Genomic DNA, 19,983 nt, shown 5'->3' with positions numbered 1-19,983 from the left:
ATGCTCAGCTCTGATGTACATTTTGACAAAGTGCAGGGACACAGCAGTAAATGAAGTATTACACAATGTGCAGCTCCTATTGATCTCCGATTCAGATCATGAGGCCGGGGGCTGTCATCAGCATACTCTACTAACAGGGCAGGAAACGGAGGCATGAATCCCAGCGCCTTGCTCATCTCGGTCGAGCCGTATGAGATAAGCTTCTTCTTGAGTGTAGAAGCTGTCCTCCCAAAGCCATCTTGGAGGCCAGGACTCTTTTAAGCCCCAGGCTGAAACAGGCTAGCATGAAGTCCCCAAAGAGCTTATATACACCATTGTAAGTGTCACGCCCCGGCTGCAGACAGGCAATGGGAAGCAGCTGCCTCCAACCAATGCCCATGAAGCACGTTAGGTATAAGCATGACAATAACCGCAGTCCAACGCGAGGTATTGCTTCATGTACAGAACCATACTGAGCGTAATTCTCCCTGTCTCCCGTCGAGCTCTGTTCCGCCCTACCCGACTCTCCCGCCTGCCCGTCTCAACCACCCTCCTGCCCTTCCTCCCCTCGCTCTTCCTCCCTGTGAGTTCCTCTTGAGCCCTGTCTGTGTGTCCGGACGGATTCCCCGGTAACCGAACCTTTCGTCAGCGACCTCAACCATGGACCCGGATTAAAAATGTTAAAATGTTAATAATAAAACATACAAATGTTAATACACCTTGTGCCTGCCGTTTCTTCCTGATCACCCGGATTTCGACCCTGTCTGCACGACCACGTCTCTGTCCGATCCCTGTTGCCCGTCTCTCTCAGCCAGTCCAATAAAGGCTCAATGATCTGTCCATCCGTGGGTCCGAGTGTATCCATTACAGTAAGTATACATTCTATCCAATCACATTTTACAAGGGTTTTACAAATGAGACATTTTATTTGTTATTGGGTGTAAAGAATTCAAATAAGCATATTCAGTAAAAGACTGTATAATGCGTATGGTGGAGTATGGTGATGGAAATAATATTATTTAGGTACCACAGCAGGAACAGAAAGAAGATGAGACTTTTCCAGACTCACCTATTACAGGTAAGTTTCTCACCTGCCCCATATTGGGGGACCTCAGCATATTCCCCCATAGGCAACACCTACAGCATTGTGACTAGTTCACTTTTTTAAATGTCGTACACAAAATTAAGCTGACTGCATTTGTTAATACTTTTGTAGGAAAAGTCCGAAGGATAGGCTGGATCCCTCTGTAGCTAGTTACATGCAGCCCATTACACCGTTCATACAGGCGTGAGAGACATCAATATAGGGCATTGTATTCTGGTATCATTTCCAGTACAGCATGGTTTCTATAATAACTGGTAAAAGCAAAGCATAAAATATGAATGACTCAGGTGTATGCCGAAAGAGTTGCAATGGAAGAAACAGGGACACTTTAAAATAAAGTACTGACCCAGAGGACAGTGCATGAAAATGGGAGTGCAGTTATGCCCACCGAAAATGTATGGGCTACACCGAGGTCTCTGATCGCAAAGAGACATTACAGCCTATTAAATCCTTAATGAGGCAGAACTAGAAGGCTGAAAAAAACATCAGAAAACAGGCATCTAAGTGAGGCAGTGAATCAGTGTGGAATATAAAACATCACATCCTGCAAAGCATACAGGAAAAAGTACTAATGTTGATGTTAATTTTTAAACAGCATCCGAATTCTAAGCCAGCTCCCAAAAAGGTTTTTCACTCCTCTAATGTGAAATGCCGTCCCCCCCCCCCCCCCCAGTCACTGTACACCTGTTTACTTGTAGCTGAATAGCCATGATATACACACAGACAGACAGACACACACACACACATATATATATCATAGCTATTTTATGCAGATATGTACACACACATTACCATAATCTCACTGGAAATGCATCATCAATTGATTGGCTGGCTTTGTGGTATGACTAACAGCTCCTTATACAACTCACTGGGTTCATGAAAGGCTGCTATTACTGTCAGCATTCAATTTGACTTGATTTGGATAATTGTACCACTTTACAAAAGTTTGAGCGTAAAAATCTTAATTACAGACTATTTCAAATGCCATAATTTTCCCGTCTGTATGTGATGGGCAAAGAGTTACCTATTTCAAACTCCAAAGTTTCAACATTTTACTTTAGATTCACACCCAGCTATACATCATGCAGTAAAAGGAAATATTAATTTCAGTAGTGACAAAACAGGGAGAAAAACAATCGTGTGGGTGTTTTAGTGGTGCTACTCTGTTTCTGTGGTAACTCTATACTCAGCTGTAAACTTCCTCAAAGATCTAGGCACTGTGAAACTACCCTGATCCCAAGGGCCATTTCTACTACTGGTGCATAAGTCAGAAAGTCATGCCAAGTGTCATGCAAATTAATAAACAGTGTTGATAATGGTTAAATTAATTCACATGTATGTTCTGGTTATTCTTAATTAATATCCAACCCTTCAGAAACCCACTTTTCAGGTCAAGATATAAGAGGCTATCCAGAGTGCTTATTTTAGGGGAAGATGTCTGTTTGTCTGAACTGTTCTGTATCTCCATCTCATTCTCCCAGCCCACTGCTCAGTATATTATCCACAAACAAAAATACCCACGTACACACTGGAAGCAGACAATCTACAGAGCATATACACAAACAGCAGCAAACAGAGTAAACATACATGCAATAAAAAGCAAAAAACATAAAAATGCACAGTGGACATCTTGTCAGCCACTAAGCACTCTCATCTCTAATGGAGCCATCAGTCAGCTTTTAATTCCTTCTATTTCAGTCATCATCACATCCTTAGGGTCTTCGATTTATTAGCTTGAGATTGGAATCAAGCAATTCCAGCCACAATTTATTTCTGCCATGCATTTTCAACACACATATTTCAACACCTTTGTTTTGAAAATGACACAGTTTGTGGAGGGACGCAAAATAGATTCAGCCCTCATGATTCACAGCTGTAATTGTTCTGTCCGGGCACCACTGTGCCTTTTGACCAAGGGTCCTTGAACATCCCCTTGCAGAACGAAAATAGATTTAAACAATTAAAAAAATAATTAATCGTACGGTGCAATTTATTCCAATCCAAACTGCAACACAAGACCCCATTGAGTTCAATTGCTGAGAGTAAGGGAGCACATGACAAAATCTATGCGTAATGAAAGCAGAACACATGCTGTCATGTCAAGGTCAGCAAGAATGAAAGGAGGAAAGAGAAATATATTAGAGAGCCCGTACTCTCCAGAGCCACTTGTTGGCTCTTGGGCACCAGCTATCAGCTACCTAAAGTATGGTTCCTCAGTTTCAGTCCTGGAGGGCCTGTGTTCCTGTGTCACATTCCCCTGTTGGATTCTGGCCCTCCAGGAATGGAATCGGGCAACCCTACCCTAAAGTGTCACAGACATAGTGACAAGCCTGCCTTACCTCCACCAGGTCCGGCGTAGGGTTGAAACCACACAAGTTGCAGACCTGTGTGTGGCACTGTGTGCAGGAATTGTAGTTGGGAGGGTGCCCACTGCCGATGTTCAGCTCGGTCTTACACAATGGGCAGTTGACTTTGGGCTTCTCTGGCTCCTTGGCCTTGGGTGGCATCTCCTGATGGGCTTTCTGCTGATGGTGCTGCTGCTTCTGAGGACTCTGCTGCTGGTGTACCATCTTCTGTGGGCTCTGCTGATGAGGTGCTTTCTGTGGAGTCTGCTGCTGGGGCAATGGCTGCTGGGGCAGTTTCTGGGGGCTCGGCTGAGGGGGCAATGTCTGGTGGGGCAGTTTCTGTGGGGTCTGTTGCTGGGGCAGTTTCTGTGGAGTCTGTTGCTGGGGCAGTTTCTGTGGAGTCTGTTGCTGGGGCAGTGGCTGGTGGGGCAGTTTCTGTGGGGTCTGTTGCTGGGGCAGTTTCTGTGGAGTCTGTTGCTGAGGCAATTGCTGGTGGGGCAGTTTCTGTGGGGTCTGCTGCTGAGACAATGGCTGTTGGGGCAGTTTCTGTGGGGTCTGCTGCTGAGACAATGGCTGCTGGGGCAGTTTCTGGGGGCTTGAGTGCTGGGGCAATGATTGCTGGGGCAGTTTCTGTGGGGTCTGCTGCTGGGGGAGTTTCTGGGGGCTCGGGTGCTGGCCGACTGGTTGTAACTGAGGGATCTTGCCAGAAGCGGCCCCAGCCATGGCTGCAGGGTCTTGGGTCTTGCTGGCGTCACTGAAGACAACCTTGTGAGGTGTCCTGACGGGAGACTTCTGGGACGGGACCGTTTGGGTGGGGTCCACAGACATTAGGGTACTGGCCTGGTTCAAAAGGGATGCTCCAAAGCCAAACAGCTTGCCAGTCAGACCATCTTGCTGGGACTCCTGGGATGGCCCCGGCTGCCGGGCTGGGGAGCTCCCTGCACTGCGGATCTGGCTCGGACGAGCCGTCTGCGGTTGGTGCATGGGGGAGGAGCGAGAAAGATCAGGTTGTGAAGGTGCCTTAGCCATGCCTGGCATTGAACCTATCCCAGACTGTGGGCCACGGGTCGCGGGGTCATGCCTGGCCTGGGCTAGAGTCTGAGTGGCTGGTCCACGTGGAGAATACGGGTCAGATCTCATGCTATGGGGACCGGGCCCCCCTTGAGGTCCAGGCTGAGGGACGGGAGTCTGGCCTGGTTGCTTTGGCAAGGCTGGAGAAGCCTGGGCTTGGGGTTTGGGCTGGGCTTGAGGCATAGGGTCTGGTTTGGTTTGGTGAGAAGGAGAGTGGATCTGCTGCTGGCTCTTGGAGCGCGGGGTGGTCATGTCCATCCCCAAAGCTCGCTGCATCTGGCAGTTCAAGCAGAGCCATTCTTGGACCTGACAGACAAACCAAAAATAAACAGGGTTACTGCCACAAAGATCATTTTATACAAGATGCAAACATACACTTAAGCTTTGTGTGTGAAGAGATCAAGTGACTTCAGAGTCATATTTCCTCATCTCCTCAGTTCCTTTCTGTTATTCAAATATTTCCTTTGTTTTTCATCGTCTCCCTTATTCCAGTTTCCGCCATCATTTTATGCCTGTATCATGCACCACCTGTCTATAGAAAAAGAAATTGTCTTAAGGTTATCTTAATGCTCCAGTTTATGTTTTAAACAACACTATCAAAGTACAGCATGGCACTGAAGGTGGAAACATTCCCCAGTTGTTACTGCTTTCAAAGTGAAGTCGCACTGCATTCCCTCAGGAGCCAGCCACCACATGAGTACGTATACATTTATATATTATCACGACACCACCGCCAGTAGCCGGAAACATCCGTCGCTCAGGCCAAGAGACAGGTGGCCGCGACCCCAACCAGGACCGGAGACAGCAGCTACCGGTCGAAATCTCAGCACCTCTGTTTTGGGTTGGCTGTCCATATCCGCTGCGGCCATAATTCCCCACACCTGGCACCCGCTCACGGCTCCAGCTGGCTCACGTTTGAAAGGCTCCCTCAGGAGCACCTTGGCAAGTGTCTAACTACCCTGTCCAACCCCGCTGTAGACCTGCAATGCCCTGACGGACACAAACAAAGCTGAGCCCCGACCCGTCACGCCATTCAGCCTCTACCATAGCTTTAGCAGACATCCGACACACATTCTCTAATACAGTGTATCCCAACCTGGTAAGTCTGGTAAGACTGTTTGCAGGGAACTGGAAGGGAACAAAAATGTGGACTGTCTGTGGATCCCCAAGGACCAGGCTGGGTTGTGTCTTCCTGCAGCCTACCACAGTATACAGAAAGGGCGCCTTAACCCATACAGATACGAAAATAAGAAAAAGCCTTATTTTAGTAGAGCTGACTAGCGATGTAAGAATTGGATGTGCATAACATGTGATGTTGTATTAATATCGCACGTTGCACAGTCCTACTATGGCCATTTTTCAAATTCAGTACAAAATACCCCGCTTCGCGATGTCATGTCATTCAGCGCCAGTACCCGTTTTTACCCCAGTGGAAAACCAGCACCTTGAAGAACCATACTTACTTTCTCGAAGTATCAAAAGTTCGGTACCTAATGCGGTGGAAAAACGCTGATATACAAGCTTATATCAAATACTCTGCAAGTTTATGAAAAGTCAGCCATAGTTACTTATATCCATTGTCAACAATGTGTTAAGAGTAGCCAATATCCAGTTTACAACATTAGATCAGTAGATGCTAATAAGAATAGAATAATAATGATGATTTTTAATTGCATAAATACCAATCTTCATACATTTTTATAACAAATCAGCATAGTGTTATGATCTTCATATCGTCCATGTAATCCTTTGTCACAGAAGCATTCAACACAAGCCTGGGGTGGATACATAGTCGGGTGATAAGCAAAATGAGCTTAATAGCATTTATACGCAGAATCCTCATATGACAATTGGTCCTCCCAATACTGAGATCAGCCTGTCTGTCCACCAGAATTCAAACCGCAGCCAAGACAGAGATCAGGTGCCCAGATCAGACATATCTGAAGCCAAGGGGCTCAGGCTCCTTAACATTGTCCGCTGAGCGGCTTTAATCACGCTGAGGATTGTGGGTATGTGCATGTCAGTCAACTGCCAACTGCGCACTGCATGACTCTCAGAGTCAAACTGGAACTGCAAACCAATCGATAAGGAGGAGGTTCATCTCCCGGCAACAAAGCAAATGAAATTCTCTCCACAGCCCTGACTCAGCTTTTACTGGGTGACTTAGTCATAAATTTAGTTAATTAAAATATAATTAATCTCTAACAGAAGGTTTGTCTTCATTTATGTTTATGTATTAAGTAGAACTTTTTTTATTAGCTGTCAAACGTTATTTCTTGGTGTCACCCTACACTGGACGAGTGCTTAGAGAATGGATGGATGGATGGATGGATGGATGGTTATTTCTGTCCAGCATCCTAAAAGTGTTCATCATAATTAACTCCACATGGCCAAAGCATCTTGCTGAATGCAGCAGAAACAATGTGACATCATAAAGCTCACAGAACTTGACGCTTTCCTTTGCTGTAATTCGTGAGCAAATTTGAACTACTCATCTCCTCGACACATGAAATTGCCAGAAACTGACCAGTCAGTTATTAACATTTTTTTTAATCATTGTTTTTTGTCGTCCATTTCATCTACAGTCGCTTCCTTCATTACATGGTAACACCAGCCTTTGTTTTCACCCTCGCACTAAAAATCATGGAAATATTTTTTGACTAAAGGTGGAGCCAAAGCCTGCATGGCTCATTAACAGGCATCATCTGTGCTTAGTCATGTTCAATTTAATTTAACCCTCCTCTAATTAAAAACTGGAAGCTCCTCTGACTGTCCACTTGAGGCTCCCAGGTGTTACAGATGCGCTCGCAGCCATGAGGTGGCGCTGCGACAGCCGGGGCCCGTTCCAGGTGCAGCACGGCATCGACTCCCGGAGAATACAGTGTGACGTGTGCTTCATGGCGACAGCCTGTGCGATTTACGCGCCGCGGCACAGGCGAAGGTGACACGCGGACAAACGTGGTCTCCAGCAGCAACATGGGGACACCAGATGCCAGCCGTGAAATATTTATAGAGTGGGCTGAAAATAAAGGACGCTGGGTGGCATTCGAGGACCGGGGGGGGGGCGGCTAAACGGCAACACTGTTGCACACAGCGGCGCGGGGTCCCCTGTCACTGGGACTGACACCTTCCCCGCTGGGCCCAAGTTGGAAATATTTTAGATTGTTATAAATACATCTGTACTTGACCCATGGGGAGGGATGGACTGGCAGTAAAATTCAGGCCTGGACTTTGGGGTCCACCACCATGAATTCTGCCCACCCAAATGTCCAACGGCCCTCCAGGAAAATGCCCAGTATGCCAGATGGTGCCCACGTGTGGAGCTTGATAGTGTGGGACAGGGAGGATCAGACCTTCTGAAGGTATCCCATTACGTGCCTCCTGTAGGCCGTATCCAGTGGTGACCCCAGTGAAAGCACATGCTCAGGCCCAACAGCTCACACATTTCTGGACACTGCAACACTGTCAAACATACAAGTAAGCCACAGACAGCCTTTCAATGACCTCCAAGAAGGACCAAGCACGTGCAGGGGTGGCTGGGAGGGGGGGGGGGGGTTGGCTTGTGCCACTAGAAGTGTCTTTACACTTGAAAAATCTGTGCAAGGACTATTACAGATTGACGTATATCTAAACAACACTTGGTATGCAAAACATTATGTTTAATGCTTATTTCAAAAACACATTTCCTGGGATTAATATTGTTCAGGTCAGCTTTTATTGATATTAGAGCACTTTCCAGTTCAGCAAAGAAATGGATAGGTACCATATTTTAGGTTTATGTTTTTACTTGTATATTCTAATACATTTGTATGGTATATATACATTATCAGATGAGTCTGATATAAAAAATGTATGGTATTACCGTAATAAGGTACATTATGTACACAGCATTACATGTGTGCCTTATTCCAGCTCTGTGCAGTACAGACACATGGGAAAAGTATATCTGTAGACCTCTAATCCATTTTCATATTTTAAAACTGAACAAAATCAACATTTCTTAATCAAGGTTATTAAGCTGTTCTTCCCTGTAAAACAACCCAATTTTTTTTAAGTGCTAAGTGTGCGAATGTGTTGGCAAAAAGTTTTTATGTTAATAAAGGGGATTCCCTAAGTTCCCCTTTATACAGTATATCCAGCTCCACTTAGTTGATTGTTTAGCAGTTATGCTAATCTTTTATTCCTTTTGCTTATTGCATTCATGAAATAGTAAGAAGAGTGAAAGAGCTGACAGCGTTATTGGCATAAACAGGAGACGACTTGCCTAAATATGAGAAAGAATGTACTGAACATGAGGCCTGTGTTTCATACATTTTCCCGCAGCTGATCATAGGAAGCCCAGGGCAGCGAAACAGCCTGAGAGGGTGCTGGTCCATCGCCGGGCGCCCGCTCACACAAACGAAGGGAAACTTAGAGGCACCAATTCACCTTTCATACTGCAGGAGGAAACTGGAGCACCAAGAAGAAACTATTGCAAGTTACGGCCACAAAGTCAGAAGCAGGAAGCAAAGTGACAAGTCTGGATGTGTGAGGCTGCAGTGCACCCTGCTGAGCCGTCACTGCTGGCCTGTGGCCACTGCGTCTGTGCTGGAGAGCCGGCCGAGTCTGTAACTGAATCAAAAACCATGAGGAGCTCATAGCTTTCACAGAGCGGCCATTTACAGAGAATGCTAGCAAATATTTTAAATTAGCACTTCATGACATTACCAGCCAGACTGAAGTAGAGAGCTGCTGCCAGTGCTGAAGAAAGTGATCTGTTTTGTACTGGATTTCTGAAGCACAGCAACATAGTAGCCATGAAAACCTCATTACTAACCCTGTCAAAATCCTCTCAATATGGGGGAAATGGCAGAGGCCTGTAATAGACCTGCCCATCAAAGTCCCTCTGCTAATCTAAGGGGTGCACAGGGTGTGCATGCATGTTGACATATGTGTGGGTTACACATGGATGGATGGATGGAGTCATGCATGCATTCATTTAATTAATCATTCTTATTGCATTCATTTATTGAAGAGTTGTGGTTTTAATTTAGAGTAATCTCATTGCCTTGAGTACAAGAAACATTTTCTATAAACACAACTTTTAAAGTAACATATTAGGCGCATTAGACAGTTTGATAGGGGTGGCATCGTGGGTTTGCATGAGGCCATGTGGTCATATCGTGCAGTTGCTTGGCATGTGGGGCATGCAGATATCACAGTCGCCCGATGTTGGAACCAATCCACAGACGTCGTGAAGGTTCCGGTCGCCCAAGATAGACCACACCAAGGGAGGATTGTCGTATCGTGTGCCAAGCATTAAAGAACCCCATGACATCAGCACCTGCCATGCAGACACAGGTAATGGACTCACCAACACCCCATGTCATCCTGCACGCATGTATGCAGGTCCGGAGGGGAGCCACACCCTACTGACATGGGAACAGCAGTGTGCACATACTGCCAACGCTGTTGTCCGTTTGATTATAATCATTGCAATACAGTCACAAGACCTTTCACTATGTGTAGATTCATTTCATTTCCACCACTCTGGGTGCTCAACTTTTTTTGTCACTGAGTGTAATATTACTTTACGTATTACTTAGTATCAAAAGTAATTAGTTACATTACTCATTATATTATCGCAATATAGACGCTCCTCTACTTGCGAACAAGATATGTACCGAACGGCCATTCGTAACTTGAAATGTTCGTAAGTCGTTATTCAAGATCATTTTAAGGGTATACGCAAGTACAAAGAACTAGGATGCTGGGAGTACGCACACTACGCTGCTGGTGCAGTGGCCAGAATTCATACTAGGCGGAATTTGTGCGCAGAAAAAAAAAATTATGTTGCGGACAGGAAATGGGAGCCCAATGAAAACAATTTGGACTTACAGTCCTCTTCGTTTGTATGTCTGAAAGTTCATAAGTAGAGGAGCGTGTGTACTTTCAATGCCCAACCCCGCATAACAGGGGACAATTACTGGAACAATTAATTTTGTACAGATGGAGTCAAACTGCATAACCACAAACACTGGAGCCTGTATAAAGAAATATAAATATATATATTAAAGTACTAGTCTCTCCCAACTTTTTAACTGAAGAATTCTCACAATAGAAAGTAACTTATCGGTTTTGAAAAACATTTACGAAACATTAAGTGTTGCTTCACATTTAGGCTTATATCATTTCCAGTCTACTGTTCTGTTACCTCTGTCTAACATTAACCATGGTCCCCAGTCAGAACACCAGCATTTTTCTCCACAAGTTTCATATTGCTGCTGTGCTGCCGTGTAAGATGCTTTAACAAATTCAACGTTGTAATTTTTGCGACTGAAACCATTTTGCTGCCGGGACAAAGTGTACAATGAACTGCAATGCTTTTTGCATCTTTGAGTGACACAAACTTTTAAAAAATGACAATAATTATACTTTTTGAAACTATTCCTCTCTCCCTTGTCTGCCATTATTATTGAGCTTTTATGTAGCATTGCCTTGATCTGTCACATGTGCATGTCACAATAAAAAAGCCTACGTACAAGAGAAAAAAAAATGTGTTTTGGTACCGGATTAGTACTGTAACTGTAATATTATTACTGCTTTGAAAATTGTAATCCCTTACAATACTCATCACTGGGTATGGGCGTGAATTACATGGGGGATGGGGGGGTTGTAGCCCCCCCCAATAAATCAAAACCAGCTAATACAACCCCCCCAATAATCATGTGTCCTCCGTAATGGGTGGAGACCTCAACCCCCCCAGTATTCCAGCCAAAGTTACGCCCTTGTCACTGGGGAAAGTAATATTACAGCAATGACTGAGTAACGCATTACAGCCCGACTGAGTAACGCATTACAGCCCGACTGAGTAACGCATTACAGCCCGACTGAGTAACGCATTACAGCCTGACACTGCTCAGAAGCTGCTGCCTCCTGGAGATTTTTACACACCGCAGCATTTACAGTCGTAATCAACAACATAAACCATCTTGTCAACAGCATTTTGGTGTTTCAAAAATACCTTGTTAATGAAGAAGAAAATGGCCAGAGTCATTAAAGATAACAGAAAGGCCACAAATGCAATAATGACAGCTCAACTGTGGTAAGCAGAAAGGCTTCTCTGAGTATACAATATATCTGTCCTAAAAGCAATTCTGGTGATAGATGTGGGACGTAACTGACAGTCAGTGTACTTAATAAAGTGGCCTTGAAGTGTACATAGTTAAAATTAGTTTGTTCAAATCAGAATCAGTCACGTCAAAGATTCGTAACTATGCAGTATCACCATTCCTCTGACGTGTAATACTGCCACGGTATTGGGAGATAAAATCTTTCTCCAAATAAAGTGAAGAAGAATAACGGAACATGCCTCGTCTCTGCAGCACATCGGTATTAAATCAATCCGTGGACACATTTAGCCCTGCAGTCTTCAGGCGAACGACAAACGGAGAAGCCGCGGACAAAGGGAGGTAAATCTGATGAGATTCAGCCTGGTGCCCGACTCCAGCTAAGAGCAGCAGAACTGCAGTGCACCTCTGGCCTCCTTAAACCAACTGTGTATAAAACGACAACTCAATGTGAAACAAAAGCCGAACCTAAGCAGACGAGGCGACTGCGTAGGCAGATAAATGATTCCACTGTGCTTTCTTAGCGGGTGATAATGAAATGTTTTCCCCCCACCCCAAATTTTCTTTTGTCCATTTAACACCATGATCTATAATTGGCTGCATGCACGGTGTTAATTTCAGATATAATGAGAATCACAATTCTCCTGCAGTATTCTATCCCTGTATTCCATGTTCCCACAAAAAGATACTGTTCTCTGCACTATCACCTGCGGACTGGAATCTTATGTCACCCCAAATAATTGCTTTATACATATATTTAGACCTGTATAGGCAACAATCCTTCCCTCCATCGGGCGAGTCACAGTGAGTCTATCCCAGTAAGCATGGTGCTGGGGAACACCCTGGACAGGATGCCAGGCCATAGGAGATTACATTTTATCTAACTATATACGTGTGCATCTGCATGGGTACCTATTAACCCAGGGCTGGCCAATCTAATCTGCAAAGGGCCGGTGTGTATGCAGGTTTTTGGGATAACCTGTAGGTCAGCTGTTCAAACCCAGGTGTGAGGACTCTTCAGCCAATCAGTCCTCTAATTAGTAATATAAATAGGGAATGGCAGCGAAAACCCGCATACACTGCGGCCCTTTACGGATAAGATTGGCCACCCCTGTATTAACCCATAATGCCTTCCGCTGGCACCAGAATTAAAACAATAATTGGTAGCACTTTACATTAAAAGGCACCTTTATAATGCATTCATTATGCATTCATGGAACATTCATAAGCAGCATGTAAGTATACCTTACCATCCTAACATACTTTAACAGCTGTAGTATACACTAATAACAAACATTGTAGGATAATAACAAACATCATAATGGTATAATTATTATTAATGTATATTAAAACTGTCATGGTATGTTAGGATGTTAAGGTATACTTACATGCTGCTTGTGAATGAGGTATGAATGCATTATGAAGGCGCACTGAATGTTCTATGAATGCATTATAAAGGCATGATAAAGGTGCAGTTAATGTGAAACATTACTGATTGTTATCATTATTATTATTATTTCCAAGACAAATTGGAAGAAACAACACAAATATCAGCTGCTCTTGACATCAGACATCTCCTTGAGAATGTCGCATATATAATATTTGTCCCGTATCTGAGCCCAAATCCGTCTTTTGCGCAACGATTCCTGGCAACTGGAAATCCGGCGTCTCCCAGTTTGGACACAAGATGTCATCTGCTAAGGACACAGCACTGTGTAAACGCAGCAGGGCTGATCCTGCACAGATTAAAATATAATTCAACATGGCAGGAGTTCATGACCGATCAGTAGCGAAGCATATCGGCAAACAGAGTAGCTGAATCTGCCCCCGCCCCACCCCACCCCATCCATCCACCAACTACTGATCTGCGTTACAGACATGTAACTTAATTATCACCCAGACTGCCATAATATGACACTTTCAAACCAGGCACTCACAATCAATAGGACATTAAAAAATATATGTGACATCCGAGTATGGTGACAAAGGTGCAATCGGAGAGTGCCAGCGACCAATGAGCGGATGAGGAATGCAAATCAAAAAGTGGAACTGAATGGGAGAGGAAGGCTTATGACCTGACATTTGAGGACAGAGCAGAGTTCCTGTCTGCTATAGATCATGATGTGCATGTGACGTACTGAGGCCAAAATGCTTGGAAGTTATCACAAAGAAACAGCTTTGGCTTAAGCTATAAAAATGCAGAATCCAGATTTTAATATCAACGCTTATTTATATATATACAAAATTTTGCTGAAAATATTTCTGGTAAAAATGAGATGGAATCTTAATACATAAGTGTTCAGTGAATCTTACTGACAACATTAAACTACTGACAAAAATTAAGCAAAGCATAATATACGTTTTAAAGATATCTAATATAATCTTTAAAAAAAATTCATAGTAAATGTACCCAAATACCTGATAAAAAAAATATTACATCATATCTCAATTAAATTTTGAACTGTCGGCCTACATTGAAAATCCAACTCCAGTTAACACCTACAAAAAATAGCCCCTCTTATAATAATGTCTTTAACAATACAGCTGAACTAAAGGCCAGCTGTCATATTTCCACACTATGTAACAGCTGGTGCTACAGGTAAATCATGAAGGCTGTTTAAAACGATACGAGTCTTGGCTCTTTCTGGACCCCGTTCACACAGGAAAGACAGCTCTCTCGATGGAGTCTTTCAAAGCCGCGCAAGGCAGTGCAAGCCTCTCTCAACCTCCCCGCATCCTTCTCCTTTGTGTTAAAAACGGATCTGAAGAGGAACTCCGTCAGCTCTCACAACTCTGCCTTGGTGTATCTGCCTGCATTGGCGATGAATTTTGAAGGCCTGTGTCATTCTTCAAAAAGGCATTTTGTCCTATAACCAAGTATCTATACAATCCAAAACTGTTCTCTGTACTCCAGTAAGTGGAAATTTCATGGGTTTATGTTACAGATACTACAAAGAACCCACATCGACAGTAAAAGCTGATAGCCAGAGTGGGCAAAGAGCATTTAGTAGAGGATGTGCTACAGTATTCGGGTCCAGTGCTTGTTAGCCGTTCCATATATTACACGCCGGCAAGGAACAGTGATGCCAACTAGCAAGTCACAGTTATAACTCACCGCTGGCAACGATGTACTATAAAGCCTCAGAACTATTTATAGCTCATGATAACTGTACAATTTGCATGGATGCTAAAACAATAAAACTGCACAGCTAGCTGTATACCGGATTAGGAGTAGAAATATAGATGCATGGATAGATGAAAACAATAAAACATACTTGACATCATTTGCAGCATGAAAATCATTGGCATTTCATTAAAGGAAAACTGCACTCTATATCTTTTCAGGGGAGAGCGACTATTCATGGCCTCTGGGAGGATCTGCAACAACCAGCCGTGTGTCAATGCAGGGAAGCAGATACTGCCAGAGGGGGCAGCGGTGAGCAGATCCAGCGGCTTGAGATCAGGCGTATCCATGACGATGGCAGCTGGAACAGCTTCCGATTCCCATTCAAAGGGCAAATGTGTAGTGGGCTTTTCAAAGAAACTAACTGGGGCTTACGTGTTTTGTAAGGGCCATCTACGTGTATCTCACATGGGTAGCCATGTTATACCGTATCCAGGAACTGCATTATATTAATGTGTATAGATATGAATTTCTTATATACATTATGTAAGTCTACATCGATTTGAGTTATATTTATGTATGGGCTTTGCAGTAAGTGTTTGTTTAATATGCATTATTTTAATATACTTTTATGTAGTATATACTGTATAGCAGATCAGGTAATTTGTATAAATCCAACAATATTTTTGTGGTACCCATAAATCCTTCCATGTCACTTATCTAGTTCAACTTCGTGGTGAACGAAGGCAAGGGACTCCTCACGCAAAATGTGGTTGGTGTCTGGCTCTGTGGGTTTGGACTCTTTGCGCATGACTGGATGGGCACTGGCTCAAATCCTGTGGTCAGCAGAGTGATGTCACCATTGGACCCTTAAGCAAGGCCCTTAATGCCCATTGCACCAGGGACAGGATGACCCTGCTTTCTTAATTACAAAAGCATCTGGTAAGAAAATGCATTTTATAAGTGCATTTTCCTCCTTAGTTTTTCAAAATGTCTTCCTTAATGTAATGAATAGGCTTGGTCTGCCTCTCAGCCAAGCAAGGAGGTGATCTTTGCAGAACATTTATATCCAGGTTGCTCCAGCAGCTGCAAGGTGTCACATGAGGTCTACCTCTGGCATCAGCAAAGCATGCTGATGGACTCTGGCTGCATGTATAATTCAGAGGGCCGATCCTCAAAATAGCCTGCAGGGGTCTCAGGGGACTCTATCTGAGTGCTCCACGCTTCCCAAGGTCTGTGGAAGACGGTCTGGAGTGCCGGTGTGCCGGGCAGGCGGATGCTGCAGCACAGCCCACCACAAGCTGGAATCTGACACTTTATTCACATGTGTCTGTCTCTCCCGTGTCATGGTGCAAGGGAAACTCCACACCCTCAATAAAAGTAAAGGGGATTTGCTTGTTTTTCCTAGTTTTCCTGCAAAAAGCAGGCATAGAAGTAACTGGGTCGACCAGCAGGTTAAGGTTATCCCCTATATCTGGGGGTAAAAAACATGCACACAGTCCACCAGAGTGGGTTTGGATTGCAATCACTAGTAGCTATGGAGCTAACAGGCAAGCTCTACCAGCCCCTTGTAGAGACTGGCAACTTGTCATTATCTTTAACAAGAACACTCCCCCTCAAATGGGTGCAGTGATTAGCGCTGTTGCCTCACACCTCTGGGACCTGGGTTCAAGTCTCTGCCAGAGTTGTATGTTGTGAGGATTTGCATGTTCTCCCTGTGTCATCGTAGGGTTTCCTTTGGGTACTCCTACCCTAATCCAAAAACATGCTGATTTCAACTGGAGTTGCCATATTGTCCATAGGTGTGAGTGTGCCCTGTGATGGGTTGTCACCCCATCCTGGGATGTTCCCTGCCTAAAGGCTCTGGACCCCCATGTCTCTAGATAGGACAAGTGGTCTTGGAAAATGAATGGATTTCCCCCAAATTCATCTACTAAGTGAACAAACATCCTGTCATAGGGCCAGACCACAGTTTCTGGTGACAATTACAAAGACATTACTAAACCAACCTCCCATCTCAAAAAACTAAACATCATGTAATGCCAGTTGTCTTCTAATTATCAGGAAAACAACATTAGCTAGTTATTTAGTAGCTTAAAAATAATCTATTTGTGAGTAATATTTTTCATTTGACAATCCTTCCAAACTTGCTTTCAATACTTTTTGCTTTGGCACAAAACAATTGTATACATAATGGTATCAAAGAAAACTATTTTTAGTAATATTTATGACTACTTGGCATAATAATTAAATTTTCATTGCATATCTAATAATTAATCCATGACTTAAGTAGGATAAGCAGTTGGAAGACGAATGTATGATAACAATCACCCCATGACTCTAAGCAGGGTAAGCAACTGGAAAATGTATGGATGGATGATCATAATTATGATTTATGATATACATACAGGTATCCTCCAGCTGTTACTCATAAGAATGAAAAATCAGGCTTGTATTTTGTTGGACCTCAGTAAAGAGATCAAATAATCACATATGTAAAAACTGATAAGCTGAAGATTTATTTATCAATGGATACTTCTATACTGTAACATGTTTTATATGCCATAATCTATGTTGACCTTATAGCTGGGTGATATAAACAATATATTGACTTATTATCACATAAAATTTAAACAATACGGAAATGAAAAACTTTGATAAATTGTCGATAATGAACACTCTGAGAGCTTATCGCATCACAGAAACGAACGCAATTCCAATCAGTCATATGGTTGTCTTTTTAGAACGGACATCCTATGCCTAACAAATGCCCAGCAAGGTTTCTTTAGTTAGAGGAGCATGCTAACTGCTAATGATTTCGTAACGTGGTCTGTGGAAGAGAAGAGAGTCAGTGAAGAAAATGACAGCTCAGCATGGACAAGATAAAAAGACACCGGTGGTGTGATGATACGTTTCGCAGTTTAAAGTCCAACAAGCAACAGACTGGTGTTGTGCACTGTGAGCTCTGTCAAAAACTTGTGCCAGCTAAAATACTGGAATACTGGAAACTTGCTTCACCACTTGAAGCATCCAGAAGAATATAATGCAAGTGCTCAGTCAAAACACCAGCAATTAGGATTTCCACTTTCAAACCGAACATGTATGGGACAAATGGCGGCCCACATTGTTAAAAAAATGGGACACGGCATTTTATTTTTCATTACAGAAGGCATGACAACTCTACCAGTGATGTCAAACCCATCCGCAGGAGCAGCAAGTCAGTCAGAGAAAAAAAAAACAGCGATAAACCATACTGTCAGCATCTTCTAGTGCTACGTGTTGCCACAAAATTTTTTTTAAGGTATTTAATAAAATTAGATTTCAGCAGAGGTGCATAGTTCAGATCCAGAAAGTAAAAATCCAGACCAGGATTTTGTTTCAATCAATCAACCAGTTGAGCATAAAGACTCACAGTCACAGAGTACTCAACTGATGGTTAAAACAAAATCTCGGGCTGGATTTTTCCTTACTGGACCTGTATCTAACTCTGGATTTCAGTTCACAGTTCATTCATTTTTCAACCTTTTTCATACCCTAATCTGTTCATGGACCATCTTATGGACACCTGAAGTAAAGAAATACTGACATGAATTATATTGTGATAATTAGCCAGATCAACTGATATGAAAAAAATTATGAGGAAAAAATATTTTGCCATATTTGCCTGCCCTAGCTGAGCTCCCAATATTAAGCATCATTGCTCATTTCATTATTACTATTACTGGTCTGCATAGGTAAGTAAAGATAAAAAAACAAAACTTCAGATTCAGTTCATGAGGTGATGTGACGCAAGAGAATCTGACATAGGAGGGATAGAAAAAGCTCTCTCCCTGCTGGTGACAGGACACTTCTCTCTCAAAAGACCACCGACACAAATATTGGCAGCCTAGTACCAGGATTAAAATGGTATTCATTACAGCACCCGGCAAGCGAGTTGGCAGCGCCAAGCAGACCTGCCTTGGCTTCATGCCATGCTCTTTATATTTCCAAACCTCATGTAACTCCATGCCTGCACCAATGTATATTTGTATTTAAATTTACTTAGCAGGTATACGGTATACAGGTAAGGATCAGAGAGAAGGTCAGCCAGCATCTCAGGAGCAATTATGGCACTTTCCCACTGGCATACAGTAACTGATCTGTACCAGAGCTGTACCGCGAAGTTACAGTGCAGTTCCAGCTCGTTTCGGTTTCCCTCTGCAGAAGGTCCGCTCGGTAAAGGCGTTGCTGGGTTTGGAAAGCAACTGTGATGTAAGATTCTGTCCACACGGTGTACATCATGATTTACTATGTGCTAATTTTTATTGTTGTTGTTTTTTTACTGTGTGCTAATTTCCACCAGCACATCTGTGACAATTGCTGTTATGTTAGCATCAAACGCTAGTGGAATTAGCGTTTGCTTGTGCAAATTTGCATTACGAATTCAATCCTTTCAGCTGTTCTATAGTGCTTTTTTAAGTAGTAAAAAAAACGTTGGAAATTTTCAAGTTCCGAGTTTAACGGGAAGGCATTAATACATCACAATCTGTGAAACTACTAATAATTAGGAATATATAGTATATGCTGTTTTTCCTTCACATAATCCATGCTTATGGAAGCAGATCACTGGTATCTCCAAGCTTTCCAGCAATCAGATGGTGATGACGTAACCAGCTGGGTTTGGTCACGCTTCAGCCCTGCTAGTACAGTAGGCAGGTCCATATCAGCATGGGTAGGGCTCGGATATGTATCGAGTACAGTATGGGTATGGCTCGGATATGGCTCGGGTACAGCTCGGGAATGGCTTGGGTACAGTACATGTACAGCATGGGTACAGCTGTCATACTTTGCAATGGAAAACCATCAGTTCACAGTACAGCTTGGGTACGGCTCAGGAAGAGCATGGGTAAGGCTCGGGTACGGCTCTCATACTTTGCAATGGAAAACCATCAGTTCACAGTACAGCTCGGGTATGGATTGGTTCCTGGTGGCAGTGGAAAAGCACCATTAGGGTTTATGGCCTTGCTCAAGGGGTTTGTGTGCCATGAGATTGGAACCAGCCATCATCTGATTACAGGTACAAAATCCTACCCCACAGTGACACACACCACCACATATACTTGTAAATTCTATGCACAGTAAGTCAATATTGTCTCTAAAGCTCATATTCTATTTGTTTACTAATTTGCATACCGTTATATATCCCTAATTGTCATATTTAAGTGCACCAGTATGTATGTGTGTAAACAAGCAACATCACCACCAGGAAAA

General features: G+C 43.4%; 1 protein-coding gene across 4 annotated transcripts in view; it reads right to left on the bottom strand.

Annotated features, from left to right (window-relative positions):
- bsna (bassoon presynaptic cytomatrix protein a) overlaps positions 1 to 19,983 on the bottom strand; it is a 139,405-nt gene that overhangs the window by 84,827 nt on the left and 34,595 nt on the right. For all 4 annotated transcript variants that reach the window (XM_072713119.1, XM_072713120.1, XM_072713122.1 and 1 more), the window contains exon 3: positions 3,424 to 4,806. In XM_072713119.1, coding sequence (XP_072569220.1) covers positions 3,424 to 4,806 — 1,383 coding nt within the window. The remainder of the gene's footprint in view (positions 1 to 3,423; positions 4,807 to 19,983) is intronic.

Source organism: Paramormyrops kingsleyae, chromosome 6 (genome assembly GCF_048594095.1).
Source record: "Paramormyrops kingsleyae isolate MSU_618 chromosome 6, PKINGS_0.4, whole genome shotgun sequence".
Classification (NCBI taxonomy): domain Eukaryota; kingdom Metazoa; phylum Chordata; class Actinopteri; order Osteoglossiformes; family Mormyridae; genus Paramormyrops; species Paramormyrops kingsleyae.
This window is presented reverse-complemented; position numbering and strand designations above follow the sequence as displayed.